Genomic DNA, 23,970 nt, shown 5'->3' on the forward strand with positions numbered 1-23,970 from the left:
ATTTTTACACATGGAATAAACCACATTCTTCAAACTTTCTTAATACAAAATAAATTCAACGATAGTAACATCAAATCATTCTAATATTGGCAATATTTTTTTTATTATAAACTGATTATTTTGGACATTAGTATTATAGTCCAAAGAATTTTTCTTGTACAGCACTTTTTTTTTTCTTATTGCAATAGCATATGTATCATTTTTAAAAGCAAGGAAGTTATTGCACTGTTTTACTTTATTTGCAAATATATATTTCAACCATATATTTCGTTTGCAGCAACATAACTTAGCATTTACTCATATTTATACTCAATATGTTTTGTCGCAACAAATCATGTATTGTAGCAAGGAATGTTTTTTAAAGTTGTATTTTAATAAGGCCCGAGTGGTCATTAAAAAATAAATTAGTCAGTAAAGGTTTTTATTGGCAGTTATAGTTTACAATATATCTACTATATTTTTACAAATAATCGACATTCAGTTCTAAGCAGTATTCATAAAGCTGCGCCAGTTTCTTTGACACATCTGCATTGAAGTTCGCCGCCTGGTAATTAAACCAGTTGAGAAGGCAGTCTTAGGTTATTCGTAGTCAGCTTGACGACGGACCGTTCGTAGTCACCCACAAAGCAACCGCGGCAACACAAAAACAGTCCAGCAAGCCGCAAACAGCAGCAACAGCAGCCAGACACTCGGACCGCAGAAGCTAGCAGGCGAGTCACGCGCCAGGAAGCGCGGCTACTGGCAGTGCAGAAGAGTGACGCGGGAAGTCCACACACAGGGGCATTACACAGGAGCAGGTGAATCTAATCCCGGCGCGCGTCCTCACGCGTCTGACCTGGCTCTCCTTGTCACCTGGGGTTGCCTAGCCACAACTGCCAAGCGTGTGCCTCGCGAAGATGCCTTCAGCTTGATCGTCACGGGGCCTGGGGTGCTACGATAACTGCCCCTGTGTGCGGGCTTCCCGCTTCGCTCGTCTGCACTGCGAGTAGCCGTGCTTCCAGGCTAGTTTAGTTCCCAGGCGGAAATCTTCAATGTGGAGGGGTTAAAAGAAACTGGTGCAGCTTTACAAAAATTGCTTACAACTTAACGAGTTTGTTTTATTAATGATGAAACGTAGCTTATTAAATGAAACAGACCTCGTGTAAAGTAGCCTTGGTAGATTCATCGCACGTGTCACGTCACCTTGGCTGCGGTGTACAGTAGTTACGTGGCAATGAGATGTCACCTTTAATGTTTCAGAGACTAATCACTGGCAAGACTGGGAAATGTGTGACGAGGTAGTGCGCATGCGGCTCGGATACATTGTGAATATTGAAGGTCCCAGTTCATGTAATGTTGAAACATTTTAAGGGGTACGCCTACCCGGACACACAAACAGTGTGCAGAGCTTCAAAATAAACCACGCGATTTGATAACCACTCAAAATATACGAGTGGTGTCTGTTCACGAAAAGCAATTAAGAATGCGTTGAGGGCGGATGGGATATAACGCGTGTTTTCAGAGTTATTTTTTAGACATGAATGTTTGGTACAGATTCTTGAAAGACCTCAAGGGCCTTGAATAAATCTTTATCTTCATTTCTCCTCCATCTACTGTTACGATTACCGCTCAGATTTCAAAGTTGCCTCTCGCACGATGAAAAAACAAAAAACTGCGCGCCAGTTCAGAGCCTTGCGTTTAGAGAGGATACAGCTCTATAAACACCAGCGAGCATCACGCATATCAGCATTCATAACTTACACAGATACACCCCTGAATAGCAAGGCCCCTTAATATTTAAAACATAAACCGCCCAACTTCGGTCTTAAAACTGTTATGTTATTTATGCGAACGGCACAATATATAAAAACAATTAAAATCCAAAATTGGTTTTCAAGACATAAAAAAATAAAAATATAAGGAGCAAGTTATTTTTTTAGTTCATGAACGCAATATAAAATAGGTTGGGTAAAATTAAAAAAATAAATAGTGTAGTTCTTGGTTAAGATAAGTTACACGAATTTATGCCTTAAATTACCAAGATAATGTGTTAAATTAAACATTTGGATCTGTACGTAATAATAAACAAAATTATTTCTAAACAAAATAAATTCCCAATGTGTATATAGCACAAACATTGTATGCCCCTTGAAGTCATCTCATTGAGATTTAAATTTTTTTACTATTTATACAGCAGTTATGAACCTGTCGTTATGATAGTACTCTTTTAATCATTTTATTATTAAATAGTGTGTAGGTATTATGGTGGAAAGGTTAAGACTTTATACAAACAATCCACAAGTAGTGGGAGCGATACTACATAAAATAACTCAATTAATAGTAGTGATTTTTATTTATTACATAGTGATAAAAAGAGTATAACTTTATATCACACATCGTGGATAAAGAGGTTTAAGACAGAAACTTGAAAATTTTGGAAGATGTACAAATTTAATTTACTAAATATTGTAGTTCAAATTAACTGGCTCTACATATTCTATTTGTATATTTACATAACACAATTGAAAAAGATACCAAATTACATAAATAATTTTTCTCGTAAGTTTTAGCCCAGTTTCGATTTAAGTATGACTTAGTAAATGAAATAAAATGGTTTATTACTGTATATTAAAGCCAAAACACTCGTATATACTTAATCATATTAAGTACTTAATCAAAAGCACTCTATTGAAAACTATCATCTACACTCTTGATGATATTATTTATTTAAATACTGTTTTAAAAGAGTACGATCGCTGAAAGTGTTAAAATATATTGACGTAGGTGGAAAAGTTTAAATTATACCACAAATACTTTCTGTGTAAAATTGACAATTTCTGATCGTATACTTTCGTGGCCAGAGTGCAACTTCTTCTTGACTTTTGGTTTAGAACACGTCCGTATAAATCATGTTGTGACTGGTGTTTTGGAACACCTTACATCAGCTATCTTCAACGGCAATCAACAACTAAAGGCCTGGTGTTCTGGGAAAGTATTTATTGAGGGATATTCATAGCCAAGCTGTGATTGGGCTTATCCTCCTCTAATCATGGCATAAATGGGCCCTGGATCAATGCAGCGCATTAGACACCAGTCTTTGAAGATGTCTGCAACACAGTATGCTGAAATGTTGGGCACATTATAATTTTCAAGGACGTGGCTCGAACCCAGAAGCCAAAATATGTAATATTTACAAGAGAATAACATGATTTCACTGGCTGCAGCATCATTTTACCTTCTCTTCGGGTCACATATGACTCCGTCAGAAATGTTTTTTAACTTTCACAAAAGATTCCTTTGTAAACCAGTTGGCAATAAATAGTTTGTAACACAGCAATAAAGATAATGTACTTTGTACAACTCATGGCTATGGTTATTTTTGCATAGATGAAATACGTTCTTTTGAAATAATAATGAATGTTCCTTACAAAAAAAATTGGCACGTCATTTTATTTTTAGTTGTTGAATCATTCAAACATTTTTTTAACTACGGCAAAGATAATTGAATATTAAATTATTTTACTTTACTCGGTTTATTGTATTTTTTAATGTGCGCAGTTGATACTGTAAAGCTATTCAGCTAATGGTTTACAAATAACTTTAACTGTTGGACGTACTGGGAAAACACTTAAAGCTTAAATGCCAGGGTAAGAATCCGAACGCAGTATTGATGCATGTACAAAATTACGAATGTCTGTAATTTACAAGAAATGAATGTTTACGGTGTGTGATCGAATTACCAGAGATGTTCGACTGTGTGAATCTTTTTTTTTTTTGACGTGAAACGTCTAATAAATCGATGAACGCCGGCTGCACGCACGAAAAAGTGTCCCATTACGCACATTGTCCCGTTACGATGTGTCCCGTTACGCTCATTGTACGCTTGCGCCGCATCTATCTCTCTTCCACTCGATTGGAACAATCATCGATTTGACTTTTTCGAGGCACATTAAACTTGAAACACTCCCATTCGTTTCCTACTTTTCCTATCATCGTCCTATCCTTAACAAAAAAACACAGATTGGAAGAAGTTAAATAGCAAACATGTATACAAGTTATAGTTAAAATAATCTCTTCGTTAAAGTAATAAACATATTTGAATTAATGAGTGCAAATAAAAGTAAATTTATCAATTAAATTGTAAATTTCATTTCACTCTTTCTTTGTATCCATACAAATATAGTGATAATTCAATAAAAATGATTCAATTTTATTCATAAAAGTATGCAATCATTTCATCGATGTTTTGTTATGACGTTGTCACGTTAAACTATCGTCCGTAAACCGACTTTACAGACAACTAATTTTTTATTCTTGACTTTGACCGAACAACAATGTTGCCGGTCTCTGGTCATTGCAATGATTGTTGTTGTTCGCAGAGCGGACGTGCAGAACTACTGGATCGACATGGGACTGCAGATCCCGCGCCTCGAGTCCGCAGGGAACTACGAGGTGACCGGGAACGTGTTGCTGTTCCCGGTGCGCAGCCAGGGGGACTTCTGGGCCGTGTTCCGTGAGTACCGGCCGCTCCTCAGCTTACGCGCTCAAATTAATCAACATTTATTTCAGTACTCGCGACATTTCTTTCAGTACATCTGACCTCGGTTAAGGAGCAAAATTCGCGTGTTCCCGTGGTTGCAAATACACTTGCAATACGAAACTCGGACTCGAATTTTAAAACGTAGAATTTTTTGAAATAATGCCGAGCGTGATAAATATACGCAAGATGTGTTTTAAAATAGATTTCTGGACGATATTTCTGTACTGGCATCTGCCTAATCATCGAGTTCCCACTCTCTGTATTGCGTTTCCGGTGGGTGTAACACTATCCTAAGGGTTCTAATAAATTAACATAAAAGAAAAAACACACAAATATAGTATTTTTAATTTATTTTTAACTAGACAAAACATTAATAAATTTGTCAGCAAAATTCTCTTCTTCCTGTTTCTTGCATCTGTTTACAATGGAACACATAACATTGTATTCGAAACAAAGCGTTGTTTTTTTACGAAGATGCGATTTACGCTTAGTTTTCAGTGCATTCTTTGTTTAAAATTCAGTTGATTCAATGTTGTTTACAATACTGTAGACCGAGTTGGAACTGGTCCACCTCTGAAACAGACACTTCTCGCACCACTCTGCGTGATAAGCATGTTTTCAAGACATAGTTCATTTTTGAAGCAGTTCCTATGTACAAACATAACTTAAAAAAAATAAGATCTGTGTTCGCTACAAAATATTCTTGTCAACAGAGATCTATCAAATATTTGGTGATGCCAACAGCAAAAAAAATTATAACGTCCACTATGTGGGTAGTTAGTGAGAGAAAATATTTTTTTCACCTATAGGTAGTTTTTTTTTAGGCTTCATAATTATTTGGCTGCCAGCAAAGAGTATTTTATAGCGGTTCCAAGCTGACAAATTTTTTTTTTGTGCCAGCCGTGAAGTTGTTTATCTTTTTTATTTCAGTGTTAAATAATATTTTCCCCCCTTCAAAAATCACTGGGAGTCATGATTTTCATGAGTGATTAAATGCATCATACTATCAAGTGTTTTTTATAAAATCTTCACAAAATTAATTTGCCAACCAAACCTATGTCGTCCAGAAAGCGAAAATTTTAAAAACTGACTTTAAACAAGTGTTAGTAGTTGTGATTTTCCCAAAAAAAACAAAAGATTACAATATAGCAAATAAATAAAAAAAACTGTAAAACTGATTATCTGTTAATATTGTTCAAGTATTGACTAATTAGGATTTTGATCATCCATTCTTTATATTTCATGTTTAAACCAGCGTAAATACTTTTGGTAGCAGTTACCAAGTTATTATTGTCAGGGTGAAGAAAGGGCAAGGTATTCGTGGTTTTCAAAGTGTACTATGGTAATATATTTCGTGCAGAAACAAGCCAGACCAGACAAACGAGCGCATCTGGGCATCGCGTCATCAGCTGTCTGTTTGTCCGCTGGACGGGATTATAAACAAACCCTTAACCGGGGAAAGAGTCGCTCTCTGACTCACGGTGTTTATGATGCTTCTGCAGGCCCGTACTCCAGTCCCGTGTGCATTCCGCTCTCTAGATGGACATCTCGTCTGCCTTGGAGTCAGGGATGTGTCATGTGTTAGTGGATGGCATTATTCCACGTATAGAGCGTTTCACTCTTAGTTTGCAGCACGGAGTAAATGGCGCGCACCATGGGCTTAGATCCCATGGGGACGGGGGGGGGGGTAATGGGAGCCTAGCCCTCTCCCTGGTATTAAGAAGCTCCTCACTTTCAAAATCGTGACTGTGAAAAGAGGTTGGTAAACGTAAACGTTAAAACTACGTTTTATGGAATACTTTCTGCACATTTAAAAACGTTCTGCTTATCTTATGCATATAGGCCAAAATATGTGCAGTATACAACATACAAGCACCGTATCAATAGATGACTTCTGTCGGTTACAATGATGTGTTTCCTCCCCACTACAGCCCGACATGCTTCATGCACAGAAGCAGCAGGAATTCATTGTTTTTTTTTTTTTTTCAAGTAGCTTACACTTAATATCGGTTCGCTCGTATGTTACTGTAAGCATGTCTTTCATACGAACGTGTATTTATGTCTTGTTTGAAAGAAATCATGAATCATTTGGATGAAGAATAATATGTTATAAAAATTATGTAAATCCTAATTTTGAAAAGTTATGTTTTCTTTTCTTCAGCAAATTCATTACTTTAATTTATATGGGATGGAGTTCTAAAAATATACTATTCCCTGAGATTTAAGTGCGAAAGTAAATATTCTTTTAATTTTCCATTTTAAAGCTAACTCTCCCATAAAAAATTATATAATGTTTAAACTAGACACTCAACCCCCCCCCCCCTTTTCTCAAAATACTGGCTACGGTCTATCAGATTGGCGTGATAACATCATCAGGTTTTCACCCATAATAAATCTTGTAGCGGTCCCAGGTTTAATCCCCAGGGTAGCGTGCCTTGTCTCCTCCTTGAGTCAAGTCAGGAAGAAATGGCTGAGTATGGAGTTCTCTGTGCCTTCCCTGTCCGACCACTCTCGTTGTAGCATGGGCGGAGCCAGGATTGTGGGAGAGGAGTGCCCAAGCAAACTATAAGAATATATATTATTTTTTTTGGATAGCCTGGTTCTGATGGGGTCTGAGAGTTACGGAATATCCACCAGGGAAGAATATAAATATGACTTGAAAACTATTTTTTCAGGCTATCTGATGACCCTTCAGTGCTTTTTCAAAATCTTAATTTACTAGCTAAAGATTTTCACTTATGAAAATAAGTTCCACTGATTACGATTTTACTCCCAGTTTGCATATTCAGTGGAATACTTGTTTCATTTTGGGCTGGTCAGTGAGTAGTATTATTATTGACAATAAATCTGGTTTTAGAGAGGGGGTCACACACGCAAGATGTTTTCCCCTAACCTTACTTTTATTCTAAGTGTACTGGGTTGGGAGGGGTCCGAGTTAGGAAATACTCTAAGTGTGTCTCAGGCCGAAGCCTATGCGTCTTTTCATGGGGATTTTCAACCATGCTGGAAGGGTAGCATGCATCGTGTGCTTTAATTGAGGTATGGCCAGCCATGGCAGCGATTGATGCCATGACTAACTCCTCTATCTTAACTCTAGACTATAACTAGTTAAGGTGGGCCCAGGTAAAACCTGCACAGACACAGGGAAGATCCCGGGCTCAGTCATGCGCGCGTGCAACATGGCATGTATTAAAGAGTGCACGTTAAGAGAAGAGTTTGGCTAGGCAGAAAAGTGTTTTACAGGCGTTGTTTGGGTGCTTGGGCACGAGGTTTGTACCCGCGTCTGGATTGGGTATAACCAGGGGCGCATGCGCCCTGGTGGCGGGCGACTGAGCTCTTTTCACCCACCCGGCTGCCACTCAGCTCCTATAACTTACAAAGCGAGAATAAATTTTTTGTGTAAATTAACTTAATTTGTATTTCCTAAGATTGTTACACGTATAAACGAGGATTGCTTTTTTTAATTCTCCGATGAGCTATAAAGAAATACAAATTAACATAACATTATAATGATGCGGCGCATTCTGCCCCAACTACTCGCAAAATTTTGCGATACGTCTTGATCCGGGAGACAGTGCGCCGTGCGATTAGTCCACCCGCCTCACAGCGGCGTCGTGAGGGAGAGGGAGATCCAGGCGCTGGCCCTGTATCTCTATTCACTGGCGGCTAACTTCTCCGAAGAAGGCATCGAGAAACTTGTGTCACGATCGTTTTGAAGATTATGTAGAAAAAAAATAAGTAGGACACGGCTGAACGTTTGGTAGTAAATTTGTAGTGTTGTATAATTTTTTTGACATGACAACGTCTAATAAATCGATGAACGCCGGCTGCACGCACGAAAAAGTGTCCCGTAACGCACATTGTCCCGTTACTCTGTGTCCCGTTACGCTCATTGTACGCTTGCGCCGCATTGATCTCTCTTCCACTCGATTGGAACAACCATCGATTTGACATTTTCGAGGCACATTAAACTTGAAACACTCCCATTCGTTTCCTACCTTTTCCTATAATCGTCCTATCCTTAACAGAATATCACAGATTGGAAGACGTTAAATAGCAAACATGCATAAAAGTTATAGTAAAAATAATCTGTTCGTTAAAGTAATAAACATATTTGAATTAATGAGTGCAAATAAAATTAAATTTATCAATTAAAAATGTAGATTTCATTTCACTCCTTCTTTGTATCCATACAAAATAGTGATAATTCAATAAAAATTATTCAATTTTATTCATAAAAGTATGCAGTCATTTCATCAATGTTTTGTTATGACGTTGTCACGTTAAACTATCGTCCGTAAACCGACTTTACAGACAACCAATTTTTTTATATAGCTCATGGGAGGTTGAAAAAAAGGAAACAGTCGTCGTGTGGTTGATTGAATGGTGAGCTGGTGCGTTGGGCCACCCCACTGCACGAGGGGTTGTGTTTCCGCAGACGACGTCGCCGCCGTGGTGAAGCTGCGCGGCAAGGAGGTGGAGGCGGGCGGCAGGAAGTACATGAAGGTGGACAAGCTGCTGAGCGACTTCAGCGTGGGCCGTTCCCGCTTCAGGGTGCGCGACCACCTCAACCACAACAACGTGCTGGGTGAGTGCCCCCCCCCCCCCCCCCCGCCCGCCCTCTCCCTCTCAATCCCTCGGCGAGCGGCATTCGGTAGGAGCGACGGAAGCCAGTGGACGGAAAACACGGTGTTGCCATCTGCGGCGGGCAGTTTACAAGTTTCCTGAAAGAAACAGACGATGCTAAAGGGTCTTAACACACAATTAATCCTGAAATATTTTCGTGCCTGTTATAGATTTTTGTAAGTACTTTTTCGCCTGATTGTTATTTACCAGCTTTCATTTTCTTCCAGTTACCACTATGTTTCTCAGTGTCATTAGCAGAGAGGTGACCCCTCCCCTGTCTCTCAACTATATCCCTTATAACCCTGTTACCAAAAAAAATAATTTAAGAAATAAAAAATTTATTTTCAGGGCATCAGCCTTAGGGGCTATTATTTTTCTGTAATTTATGAATTCCCATTTAACTAGGAGATATTTCACGCACACCATCCAAAACCCTCTGATCATAAACTCCACAACTCCCCCCCCCCCCTTCACACAACAAACCCTTCCAAATATTTGAGTGTTGACAGAGTGCATGTTGGCTTCAGAAGGCTTGAAACACATTAACAAGTAAAATTGTAAGTTGTAGAAGATAGTTTTAAAAACATTTTTTTCTTACCTGGCACTTCAAGCTACTAATTAACTTTGAATTCGCTGAATTCGTTCGCCGTGTACTCGACGATGCACCAGTCTCGACAGTCTGGCGTCTTGCAGTGGAACGAATCAGCCAAACTTGTCCTCGGCTTGAACCACAGATTCAGTGAGGTGTTGCTCGTAAACTTGCAGAGGTACCAACTACAATAGAAATTAAAAAAAAATTAAGGATTATGTGGGTACTTTTCCTTCTCTAACGTACAGTCAATTTAAAGACAATGGTGGCAATAAAAGGTTTTAATCTTAAAATAGTAATAAATATGGCCATGTAATTTTCATTAAAAGATTTTAGAGCAATTGTGTGTTAAAACATTGTTTAGCATTGTATGTGTTTCTGTCATCACAACAATCATAGCGATCCAGTGCCATGTATTGATGTGTGTGTGTGTTGTCGTGTGCGTGCAGGGCAGGCGATGAACCACTTCCTGAACCAGAATTCCGATGTGATCATCGAGGAGATGAAGCCCGCGGCTTCGCGCAGCATCAGCAGCCACTTCAAGGACTTCATGAACACCGCCTTCCTCAAGGTGCCCATCGACGTGTGGCTGCACGACGCGTGACGTGGGGACATCTCCCCCCCCCCTTTCCCCTCTCTGCAGTTCCCAGGGGAGCCCCCCAGATAGGACAGTGCGCGAGTGGGGGTTCCGTCGACCTGCGTCCCTAGACTGAACGTTCCTGTGCGGACATCCAAGACAGTGCTGTGATTCGACCACTGACTTCGTGAAAAGACAATTTTAACTTCAACTATATTGCTCGTGACTCGACCTGCTTGTGTTTTTTTTTTTTTTTCATTTTCCTTTCTCGTTTTCTATCGGCTCAGGGTTTCAGAAGAGAGTTTCTGATTTTTTTTTGTACAATGCTTCACATAGCACGGTCGTGCGCGGAAGCTTACGGCAATGGGACCTCCAAGATTGTAGTTGTGATCTCCTTACCACTTGGGTTCTCGACTAATGCTGGGGTTGGTATCGAACCCCACTATACCCATCGCATTTGTGCGGATTGTAATCGATCACCACCACCGAGGATTCTGTGTCAAAATATTTTTTTTTAATTTCAATTGTGAAGGCAGTACTCACGAGTAATAGTTTAGATTCTTGTCATTCGCCGATGTTTCAGTTTCCAGTGACAGATTCTGCACGCAGTAACCCATGTGCAATTTATTGAACGCCTAGTTGATTCACTTTCGGGACCTGTAACTGTACCCCATGAGGGGTAGAAGTGGTTTGGTTTGTCCAACTCGCAATGGGAAATGAATACGACTTTTCATCGCGACTGGAGTTTGTTTGAGCAAGGGCTACAACGAGAGGCATCGTTAAAACCCAAAACCCTCCTCGACCCATTCAGCTAATCTCGGGTTGACTCAGAGGAGAGCCACAACCTAAGAGTACCGCAAGGCGCCTTTCCAGTATAAACCATGTCTCTTGTGACATGTTATCAGGCTGTCTTCGCCCAATGTGATTACAGAACTGGATAGCAGTATGTCCGCCATCAGGTAGAATCTCCGTTAAAAACAGTCAGTTTAACAGTCCAAAGCTTTTTACGATATCGAGTACCGGCATAACCAGTCAGGCACTGGGGTCATCCTTCCTTGAAGTCAAGAGTGCCCTGCTGGGCGTTCATAATGGAAACAATGCTGAACCTTCGGCTGACCAAACCTCCAGTCAACACAAACCCATTTTATTGGCCCTTACGGGCTGTCTGCCCCCTCCCAGGTCTCCAGGTCCCAGCATCATCCGGAACAATATAGGATGTAGATGATATCTCACCATCCAATCACAATCGGGAAAGCTGTTAGAGACCCAGCTTTGACGAGAGGTTAAGGCAACCAATCCCAGCATCGTCACAACCAGGTACCACCTAGCTTACTCAGCTGTGTGCCTACGGGCACAGTACTGCTGGCGTCTACCTCGATCTACCACTTCTTGTATTAGAAGGAGGCTCTTGTGGCTGGCGGAGCCTACTGTGCGTCCTCGGATCACCACGTCCGACAGTGGCGACAGCAATGCTGGAAGCACGCCGAGCAATCGCGAGTGAATGGCGCGCAAACCAGATCAAGAGCTGCGTTCAACTGGCTGTTACAGGGGTTGTAACCTCAATTTTTTTGCTTAGAATATTTCATGTTTTTTTCTTCACATGATTTAAGATAGATTTTTAACAATATCATTATTAATTGTTTGTATAGGGTTTTTTTCTACTACACACGTACTTATTTAATGGTTTCAATGAACTTAAAGGCGAATAATGTCGTCAGTCCAAGCATGTACTAAAAACATGAAATCATGTGGTATCTGGGTTAACCGTTCGAATGTAGCATTCTTTTTACATGTATTTATGTTTAGAATATAATTCGAAGAATATAAAAATAAATTTTTTTCCTTAAAAAAACTTGTATTAACTCCGGTATCTTTAGTTTGGATAAAACCTAGATTTTTATTAATATATGAATGATTTCCAAAAAATAAATATTTTCAATACGAAGGCCACAGCTTATTCTTTAGGTACCTTCTCCTAACGATGGTTGGCGGCCCACATAGCCAGCTCTGAACGTAATGTTGCACCATGGAAATCTTTTTATGGCGTGAAATTGTACCATATTCGAAGGTCCTTCAAACACGAATTCCTACTCCTCCCAACAGACCATTTCCCTTGTATCTTCCTGTCAATGCTTAATTGTAATAGCTGGTATCACTTGTCTCTCATGATGTGCCCGGGATATTTAGCTTTATAGTGAGCATTAGTTCTTTTTGCTTCTTCATCCGATGAAAGACTTCGTCGTTTGAAATTTTCAGCGCCGAAGGTATGCGTAAGAGACAGCGATATAGATAAATTTCAAAAGCAGCCCTTATTTTCTCTCGATTTTGGCCGAGGTTCCAGCCTTCGCGTTCATAGTGTAAAAAAATGGAGAACATGTAGCAACGAGTCATTCACATTCTAAAATTTGCAGACTAAAATCCCATCTTATAACGAGTTTATTGATATTGTCTCCTGGCGTGTTCTATTCTAGAATTCATCTCTCTCTTGCAATCGCACTGCTCATTCAGCACATTGCTCAAGTATTTGAAGAAGGAAATGTTCTCAAAATTATTGCCTTATATGGTCAGGTTTACGTGGATTTTTATCTCTGAGGAGACTAAAATTTTGGTATTGTAAGTGTAGACAAACAGGCCAAACTCTTCACGAACGATTAATCCAAAACTGTAATTCACCTAATTTCATGCTTTCAGTACATACTAATACTGAAACAAAAATTTGCCTTTAAGTTCATAGAAAATAAATAAAGGTCTTGTTTAACCAAAAAGGTTATAAAAAAACTAAGTATGATTATATAAAGAAAATATATTGTGCAAAAACATGAAATATTAAAAGCAAAATAATTTAGTATTTTACTCCCTTGAGTCAGCACACTTCGCAAACGTCCATTCGCCGCCACTGTGTAGATATATGCGTTACAGTTTATTATTATATTTTACCTAAATCTTCCGTTCAGACTCACGTGCGTTTCATCATTACGTGTGATTGAACCATTACCAGGCCTAAGAATTTTCCGCGAATCAAATCGACGCATCTTTTAACTGCAACAAGGTATGACCATGCCAGCGGTTTCTTCTCTGTAATTGGATACCGTTTGCAAGAGAAGCAATTCCCTTATTTGACTGGGCCATCCGGGATGCGTTTGCTTCCGCAAAGAAATTATGTGATTCGTGGGTTGACATTTCCCATGTAATTTGAAGGAAACTCAGCCAATCAACAAGCATACATTATGCTAGTGTTTTCACAAACAGCCTCAAAATATTTTTGCGAAAAAAAAAATTGACTTAACAATTATTTTTTTTGGAGACGCCATACGAAACCCCGAACTAGTGGTAAATATTTATTCCTCACGTGAGCCGACCCCGAGAAGGTCAGTGCAAGACGCTTATGACAACCGGGAAAATGCGAGTATTTATTTCGTGAAAGGCTATAATTCGTACATTTTACGTTCAAGTTACTTCCGCTATTGGCACACAATTTATTCAGGAAGAACCTTGGTCTCTGAGTAACCCTTTGCCAAAAAAACAAAGCCGAATCTCACACTACCCGAGACGTCTCACTAGACGGCGGCCAACTAACAGGTGACGTGCGCTGAAGACTGTTACCTACGTTTAGCCTAGAGGTCGCTGACATCGTGATTTTTTTTTTTAATTCCTTGTGATGGCTTCTGACACAAACTGCAGAAAAGTAACGTGTTACCTCTCCCCGAGTATATGGATCCAGGCTTGTATTAAAATATATCGCAAAATTATTATGGTCTGTTTTCATTCGTCGTTTTCCACTTTTTTACGTAAGTGCATTTGCACGTAACAGCTATCCTGCTTTGAATTAAGCATCTTGCAAACAAGAATGAAAGATGTAGGTTCGTGTTTCAGCATACTGTACTGAACGTATTGTCTCCCATATGTACCACTTCGTGACGTTCTTTAAGCATCTTGGTCTGTCGTCAAAGTTTTCAAATAATTTTCCTGTGTCATCTTGCTGACTTAATAACTGGCATTTTAATGCAGTTTTGACATAATTAAATGCTATATTCGTTCTTCAGACTTCATTCCGATTGTTGTGTAAGATAAAAGTGTAATTAAGACTACGTAGGATGTAAATCCGTGCATCTGGGTGATCCAACGGAATATGTCCGTACATAGCGCAAAACATGTTGGAGACTTGTCTCGAACGTCTACTCTAAATCAAGATGTTTGGCTGTTTAGTAGAAACACTTTTCTATATTGCGATAAGGAGGAGACTTAAAATAATTTATAGGTCCAAAGTATTTTTCTCTTAAACTCTCAAAAAAAAAACTTTTAAAAATGTCAATTTTGAAAAGCTTACAATAAAGTAAAATTTAAAACTGAGTAAAAATCATACAATCTCTCTATATATATATTGAATTACAGTTTTGCAGGCATAATCACATAATAATATTTAATTTTATAAATTTACACTTTAGTTTAAATATCTATCTCTATACAGTATTTGTTCTGGTAATCATTATAAACAAACATCAATACAACTCTTAAAATCTTATTAATTATTTTACATTTTTTATGATAAAACATCAATATTTTTCTCTAAATAAAATTTTCAATAGGAATTTAGAGCACTTACAATCTGTTATTTACAATTATTTGACTTGTTTACTAGCAAGTTTACATAAAAAAACCAATAGCTTTGGAGTTAAAAATAAACTATACAAAGAAGAATATAAATTTTCTATTCTCGTGTTAGCGGATTCAGACAAAGCGTTGTTTTTAAAGGTTTCTTATATAATTCTTTTCACGAGACTGCCATTAAAGGAGATACAAGAGTCTCTGGTTGTTTAATTAAATAGTATCAACTTTACGCTTATCAAGTTTTCCAGTATTTCATGTTTTTTATTTGGGCACGCATTGAATTGTGGCCAAAATATTTTACTATTCTTGACTATCTAAGAGTAAGTTTGTTTTATTTAGAAATAATAAATCATATTGTATTTTTTATAATAAATGAGGCTTTATGACTTGTGGTGTTTTTATTTGTTTGAAACTTCCCTATATATTTTTTTAATAATTTAATTTTGTTTAATTAATTCTGTTCTAAAACAACAGTATTGTTAACACATCCGAACCTACATACATTCATACATGTACATACGTATGCGTATACTTTAACTCGTACTCACATTTACTGCATTATTTGTATTATTTCCAGTCTACTTTATAGACGCTGTTGATTGAAGAGCAACATCAATGCGAGGTGTTCTGGGTTCGGATAAAGGGTAAGACATGGATGTATTTGGTGTTTTTTAAATGTAAGATTTGGCATAATTAAGCATGCAAACTATACATCTCCCCCCCCCCCAAAGAAAATTACCATTTACTGGAGCAGCTATTAATCCAATGCAAATATAAAAAAAATATGTTTTATATTTTTTAGACTTACGTGTTTAATTTTTCCCCCAGAAACCTTGGCCCAAAACAACGCGTGTTGTATTTTGGCGAGATGGCTGGCACTCAGCGACCCAAGAGTAGGTTACACTTCCCCAACGATAAGACGATTACGAGCTTTCAATCACAGCGCTACTGAAGCATTAATCAGCGCAGTTGACGCTCTATTTCGCGTGGTTTGAAATGTTGATGTGGATCATACGCGAACTTTGAGTGGCATATCGCAAAACTTTAAAGACGTGATTTTAATTAAGTAATGCACTGCAATATTATATATATATTCAGAATAGGCATTAGATATAAATACACATACCTTATATATAAAGAGTATCTATTTATATTTAATAAATCTAAAATTACGGTAAAGTAGAAATAAAATAAACATGAATTGTGTACAATTTTTTTTTATTATGATGCAGAAAAACAGATTGGTTTTTCAAAAGTTATTTTTGTTGTGAATATTTTATACATATGGTGATTAAAGCATGTGGAATAGAATAAAAATTGACTCATGTGGTATTAGGAAACCAGGCATAATGAATTAAATAATTAATGAAGATTCAACGGTTCATCGACGTCGACGACGAAGGAATACATAGGGAAATCCAGCCAGAAAGTGTTCATTAATTAATATAGGCCGGCTAAAATGCAAATATGTATACCTCAGTTCTGCTAATACTGTTTGCCCACAGATTTATCTGGAGGACTTTGGGCCAATGAAAGACACTGAACCAAAAAAAAATGTATCGAATCAATAGTTAATGAACAGGTGACATTTTCTCGAGTATGCAGATGTCAGTTTAACCTCTCCTGAAGGTTAACAGAACATTCGAAGTTCCCCAGTCTTTTATTAATTGTTGAGCTACTTTCAATAATGCAATGCCTTAGTTGCGGTATCAAGAACTGGCATGATCAGTTGTAATTCTTGTGTCGCGTGGTCAGATCCGAGGGCAACACCCCCTCCCAAACCACTCAGCTCAACTCACCTGTCAGCGATCCTGCAGCCGAAATCCGACAAGCACTGGCCCAGTGACGGATATGTGAAACACAAGCAGCCATCAGCCGTTTTTATTGCTACCAAAACTGTAATTCATCTTTTCGAATGGAGCTGAAACTTGCTTGTAAAATTACAGATATTTGTAAATTTGTACATTTAATTGAAAACAACTGCATCAACCATTTACAAAATAATGTTTGCAGTAATGATGGGTTCGGATTCTTACACGAACATTTATGCTTTGTGTTGTCCCAGTACCTCCAATAGTTAATATTATTTTTTAAACCGTTCCCTGAATAGTTTTACAGTATTAATAGCGCATATTTATAAGCGCGGTATGGAAAAATAAATTTAAATTGTCAAATATTTGATTTTTTTTCCATGGTTTAAAAAATATTATGCTTGAATGAAAAATTAATTGAAATATTAAATTATTTGCCAATTTTCGTAATAAATAGTCAGTTTTATCTCAAAAACGAATTTAATATATAAAAAATAACCATAGTCATAGGAGTATTTGTGATAGTGAGGCGGGATCATAAGTGCGACGCTCACTGGTGCTTCTAGCACGGTATCGCCTCTAAACTCAAGGCTCTGAACTGGTGCGTTATCTTATTGTCGTTCATGGAGCAACTATGAGATTTGAACGGCAACCATAATATCATATGGTAGAGACAGGTGTAGTATAAGTTCCTACATTGCTTTCGAAAATCTGTACCAGATGTTTCGGGAGTTAAAATTATTCTGTAAACCCGTATTTTAACATTTCGATTCTTCTATAAATACAGCTAGAAAAAATAAATACGAAAGCAGAACTATAATTCTTAGAATATTTTCTAAAACAGACACCACTATAATATCTTGAGCAGTTTTTAAGTCGCCTGGCTTTCCCCCCTACGTTGTACACACCTGATGTGTGACATGCGGGCTCATTGTGAACACACGGTCGGCGACGCAAGACGCAGTAAACATCGAAGGTTGTGGAGATCGCCTCAGGAAGAAGTTGCGTGTTTGCAAACACAACATTTTTTTCCCTCGTTATTCTTCGACCATTGATGACGTTCTGTCGGTATTCACTGTAAGCTTTGAGTATGAGTACACATTTCGGACGGTATTCAACGCACTGGTGCTACGTTATATACCACGTGGGTATCAGTTGGTGGTGTGAAACGAATAGTGAAATTTTAGTGGCATGATTTTGTTTTTATCACAATGAAGTTGAACGTCAACGATATTTGAGGTTAGGAACTGTTTCGGTAGTAATTTTATCCATGGTGTAATGTTTGGTATCGCAATACACAGGTATTGCAACATTGACGACACAAATTTAATTTACTCCATAACTATCAAACAAATCACCCACAGTTTTAATACATTAAATAAATTCTAAAAAATAATTTTAATATATGGTAGGTAAACATATTTTTCATATTTCACTGACGCCGTAGTTTATTTTACACAAACGTTTACAACAAAAGTTTATTTGATTTACTAGTGAGAGTAATTTCTTGACATGACAACGTCTAATAAATCGTTGAACGCCGGCTGCATGCACGAAAAAGTGTCCCGTTACGCACATTGTTCCGTTATGCTGTGTCCCGTTACGCACATTGTTCCGTTACGCTGTGTACTGTTACGCACATTGTTCCGTTACGCTATGTCCCGTTATGCTCATTGTACGCTTGCGCCGCATCTATCTCTCTTCCACTCGACTGTTTATAAAGTGAAGTGAAAAGTTAATGTGGTTTTCATTGCTTATTACAACAACAATTTCGGCAATAAATATTAATTGTTCTTGCATTTTAAAAATCTGATTACTAGTATAATTTCAAGTATTTATTCTTTTATTATTAAAATAAAAAAATGATTCAATTTTATTCATAAAGTATGCAATCATTTCATCAATGTCTTGTTATGACGTTGTCACGTTAAACTATCGTCCGTAAACCAACATTACAGACAACCAATTTTTTTTTCATGTTTTAGTAACAATATTTCACGCGTTAATTATTTAGTGCCGTCGCTGATCCATACCGTGGCTCACACGTCGAAACACGCGTCGCACGTCGGTCCGCGACCGCCGAATGCCGGCACGCGCCTGGGCGGAGCGCGGGGAGTATAGGGCTCGCAGTCGGCCGGGGCGACGCGACGCGACGCGACGCGCGAACTCTGACCCCCCCTCCCCCTCCCGGGCACGGGTCAAGCCTTATCGGCGACGCCGCCGCCGCTGCGCCGTCACGGACGCCTCACAGCACACACTCATGCACTTCGCAGGAGAGAGTGTCCCGCGTTCCTTTGTCTGTCGCTTCGGCAAAGGCCGGTGCTTTTCCCCCGACGACGAGAAAAAAATTATAAAAAAAAAAAATTTTTGTCTGTAAAGTCGGTTTACGGACGATAGTTTAACGTGACAACGTCATAACAAAACACTGATGAAATGATTGCATACTTTTATGAAAAAAAATTGAATCATTTTTATTGAATTATCACTATTTTGTATGGATACAAAGAAGGAGTGAAATGAAATCTACAATTTAATTGATAAATTTAATTTTGTTTGCACTCATTAATTCAAAAATGTTTATTACTTTAAATAAAGAGATTATTTTAACTATAACTTTTATACATGTTTGCTATTTAACTTCTTCCAATCTGTGTTATTCTATTAAGGATAGGACGATGATAGGAAAAGTAGGAAACGAATGGGAGTGTTTCAAGTTTAATGTGCCTCGAAAAAGTCAAATCAATGGTTGTTCCAATCCAGTGGAAGAGAGATAGATGCGGCGCAAGCGTACAATGAGCGTAACGGGACACAGCTTAACGGGAAAATGTGCGTAACGGGACATTTTCGTGTGTGCACCCGGCGTTCATCGATTTATTAGACCTTGTCACGTCGATAAATTATCTTTAGACTGAAGTCATTTCTACTCACGCCCAGTACCATCGAGAAAAAAAATAGTGATGGACACCGGAATTTCACGAGTATCAAAACAAACTTACAACATTATTATTGACACCAATGCGCTGACATATGGGCCTACGATAGTAGCCGTCGGCGGCGTGGCTTCTCACGCAACTGAAATTTAAGGAATTTTGTAACAGCTTGTATCATCCAAAATAGCATAATGTCTTCACTGATATTTTGAAAAAAAAAATCATAATAACGGAGGGGAGGGAATATCATTCCAATATCCCTCCCAACCCTTCTGATGGCCACAACTGGAAAAGAAACCACAAGGGCTCGGGAGAAAATAATTTTGCCATAAGCTTACCCTTTGACTTAAAGTAAAACGTTTCAAACCTCAAATTTACAAAAAATAATTAAATACCGTAAAATGCCGACGCCCCGGCTCCTGTGGGTGTCAGCTCCAATCCATCCATGCAGACCCTGCCTCAGGCGGGAAACCACATGTCGGTTCATTCATTTCCACTCCCTCAAACAATCGGCTCACACTAGACTAGGGATTACCCGGGATGAAATTCCGATACAATTAATTTTCTCCCTGCTTACCCAAAAAATCACCCCAGGTAATTCTGCGGATGTATTTTACGAAATTTAATTTCATTAACATTTTTTTATATAATAAACGAAGCCTTTTTTTAATTTTCGGGCGTCGGGTCGGCCCGGGATGACGCGACTGGTCACTGCCGCTCTCGTCGGTTCGATAAGGGCGTCCCTATTACTTAAGCAGCGACCCTGGCTTCCACGAGGAGTTCAGTGACGAGTCCCGCGACAGTGCGGCGGGAGTTCCGAGCGGATCCCGAGCGAAGGGAAGTGCGACATCGGCGAAGAGGGTGAGAGACCCCTCCTGCCCCAGAGATCGGCGCGACGCGGAGTTCGACTATATCGTGAGAGTGAGGCGTCTGAGTGGCGCGATGCTGTGTGTGTGGACAGGCGCGTGGTAAGGGGCGAACCACTGTTGAGCCTGGCTCCAGTGAGGAGTGCGAACTGCGGAACTTGACAGACATTGAGTGACTTGAGAATAAACATGTTTAAGTGCCAGTGGTTTGTGATCGGACATTTTAGTACCTACAATTATTCATTATTAATGTAAATATTAGTAATCAATGAAACGGTAACAAAACTTACTTGGGCTATCCCTTGCGAACCCAGTTCTCCTCACATTATAAATCGTAACAATATAAAAATTGTGGTTGTTTGTATTCGTTTGTTTATTATTGTACCGAATATCATTTATTCGCTTGGTTATATTATTGTTATTCATAAAAGTATACTTACCTTTTTTCATCCCTTAGGTGTGGGATTTTGCAAAATATAAAAATTGTTGTTGTTAGTTTTCGTATGTTTACTTATTGGTACACAATATCATTAATTACACTTAATTAAATTCGTAAATACAATTATTAGTATAAAAATTACTTACCTTTTATCACCCCCGAGAGTTTGAATTTTTCAAAATATAAAAGTTGTGGTGGTTTATATATGTATGTTTATTATTTGTACTCAATAACAATTATTACTCTTGAATATATTTGTAGAAATTATTATTCATCTTCTAAACATACTTACCCCTTTTTCACCCCTAAGGGTTTGATTTTAGCCAAATTAAAAAAATTTGGTTTGATGTCTTATCCTAGTTTTTTAGGTTAGCCAAAGACATTTCTAATTGAAAAATTGATCAAAATCCGTTAAATTGTTTTCGATTGACGCTCATGCTCGAATAACAGACAAACAGACAAACAGGCAAAAAATATTAAAACTATATTTTTGTGTTCTCAATAATATAAAAGTATTTTATATCATTTAATCCGAACAGTTTCATTTTTAGTATAGATGGAATGGGGTTGGTATGCCGCTTGTCGTTTAGAATTGTGTTACTGTTTTCAAGGAATCGTAAATCTGAACACCGGAGTGAACAGAAATGGCTGTCTTGTCGGGACAGTATCAAGTCCAGCTGTTTGCAAGGAAGCTTCGTGTATAAGTTTAAGATACAAGCTGAAGGTAGACGCAGTGACGTGAAATTATGGATAATATTATAAATATAGGTACGCGTTCAAAGATATGGTCCGAGCTCTAGGCGGAGGGGGCGGGGTCACCCTGGTCACTTTGGGGTCTCTCGATCACATAAGAAACCAAATGTATGGTGGGGCAACAAAATTTTTTCTCCCACGCATAAAACAAATTGTGAATATCAGACCTTAAATTTTTTCATGATTACACAATTTTGTTTTATAAGATTTTGATCAAGAAGTAAAATTAAAAATAAAAACCGAAAACATTTTAGTTTGTTTTATAAATTTTGAGGAATTTTAATTCTGCAAAGAGTTCTGATATAGTGCCAATTTTTCAAATATTTATTTTTAATTATAACAAGGTTTGCAATAATTTTAAAAATATACCTATCAATTTCTCAAATATCTTCTGTTTTGTGAGTAAGACTTACGACTTTTAGGCATGTCATATAATAATTTTTTTTTTCCTCACCGCAAATTATTCCACACGATAAAATTTAAAAAAAAGTTAATCGCTTTTCTATTCAAGCAGTTTGGTAATGATTTGTGTTAAAACAATATATTATTCATCAACTCATTTTAAAAATGTGAATTAAAAACTTATTATTTATTACCTGTTATTGGTGGTTAAACAAATTAAGTGATTGGAAATGCCAATTCACTCAATGGTATTGCTAAATAATCTCACTAAGTTGGAATAGTTCCTAATCCTCCTATGCCTCACCATAACTCTTGATTCTTGTAATGTTCGGTGGTTTCGAAAGCTGTTATCAGTGAACACAGTTTTTGTGTATTGCTTCGTGTTTTTTTCTTGTGGATATTCTGTCTCCCCTCTGTCGGCACCAAACCAATTTAAAGAAGACAGTTGATCACAGCTTCAAGTATCAAGGCCAACCTGATAGCGAGCCTAACATTGTTCTCTTTTATCGAACACGAGCTAGGAATGTCTACACTGACCGGTGTCGGTTTGTAAGCTCGTACAAACAGCTTGAAACAGGTGGAAGGTAACAATCAAAAGGCAAAAGTGTGTCGTGGTTCACTGGCTCGAACAGTTTTGATGTTATTCGTTTAAATCTTCACATTACATTTCACCGTACAAATACTCAATATGTGCACCTTTAGTTATACGGTACACATCCAAACCTAAACTCCAGTTCTTCCCACAATTTGGTTAACACGTCTGGAGTAATAGAATAAATAGCTTCCTCGGTTATGTGTACCAACTATGGCAAATCATTAGGTAGCGGTGGAATGTAGACACATTCTTTTATGAAGCCCCAAAGAGAGAAGAACGCATGGAGTTATGTCAGATGAACGTGGAGGCCAGCGAAAATTAGCTCTGTCGTCTCGACCATTAAGATCAATCAAACGTTCAGGGACTTCAACGTTCAACCACTCTCGTACAAAGAGATTCATATGGGGAGGGATGAAATTACAGATTCACTCTTCGTCAATTGCATAACACAAAATGTTTTACACTCAATAGTCGCCATTTTACGTAGGTGGTACTGCAAGCGAGAAAAAAAAAATACAATCAGAACTCGCGCGTGAGATACTCTTTAGTTGTGACTTTAAACCAAACCTCTACCACGTTTACAACTGGGTCATTATTTATGGACAAACTATGTAAACGTGATAAAATAACATGCATTTGTCCATAATTATGACCATTTTCGTGTTTTTATAGTCATAAAATAATGTCTTGTACATATCTGGTGAGATAATTTGAGAAACAGTAACATTTAAAGACAGCTTTCAGAAGAAAAAAACAATAACATCACTTAATCAAAAGTAATGTCGAAAAAATGAAACAACCAACTCAGCGTGTAAAAGCGAGCGTAGAATAAACAATATAGCCGGGGTCGTGGCTAGGCTAAAGGGGCTGTAGCTCCCCGGGTGTAGCCAACCTCTTTGGTCATCGATACAATATCTATTGCAGCTCAAACAACTTAACCTTCCTGTGCGCGCGAAGCACACAGGTGCCTTTCTTAGCCTTGGTTGGCTGTGCAGCACTCTGGAGTGCTAACAACAGCCAATCACGAATGTGCTCCTGAAGATACTCCTCTTCCGGTACGTATGCTCTCTCCTCTCACAGAGATTTGAACTGTGCGATAAAAACTTAATGCTTTTTAGTAATTTTAAGAAAAGCATGTTCTACATAAATTAGTAGCAGATGCAAAATTTCTGGTATGCCACACCATAAAATACGTGACTACCAGAATAGATTAACTTAATTATTACTGGTTTGTTTGCCTGGTATCTTAAGCATT

General features: G+C 38.1%; 1 protein-coding gene across 1 annotated transcript in view; it reads left to right on the forward strand.

Moving 5' to 3' along the window:
• Positions 1-15,305, forward strand: part of LOC134532380 (uncharacterized) — a 40,894-nt gene extending 25,589 nt beyond the window's left edge. Inside the window, exons 4-6 of the mRNA XM_063368817.1 lie at positions 4,359-4,492; positions 8,958-9,107; positions 10,184-15,305. Of these exons, the coding sequence (XP_063224887.1) occupies positions 4,359-4,492; positions 8,958-9,107; positions 10,184-10,338 (439 nt within the window). The 3' untranslated portion in view covers positions 10,339-15,305. The remainder of the gene's footprint in view (positions 1-4,358; positions 4,493-8,957; positions 9,108-10,183) is intronic.
• The last annotated feature ends 8,665 nt before the right edge of the window (positions 15,306-23,970 follow it).

This window comes from Bacillus rossius, chromosome 5 (genome assembly GCF_032445375.1).
Source record: "Bacillus rossius redtenbacheri isolate Brsri chromosome 5, Brsri_v3, whole genome shotgun sequence".
Taxonomy (NCBI): Eukaryota; Metazoa; Arthropoda; class Insecta; order Phasmatodea; family Bacillidae; genus Bacillus; species Bacillus rossius.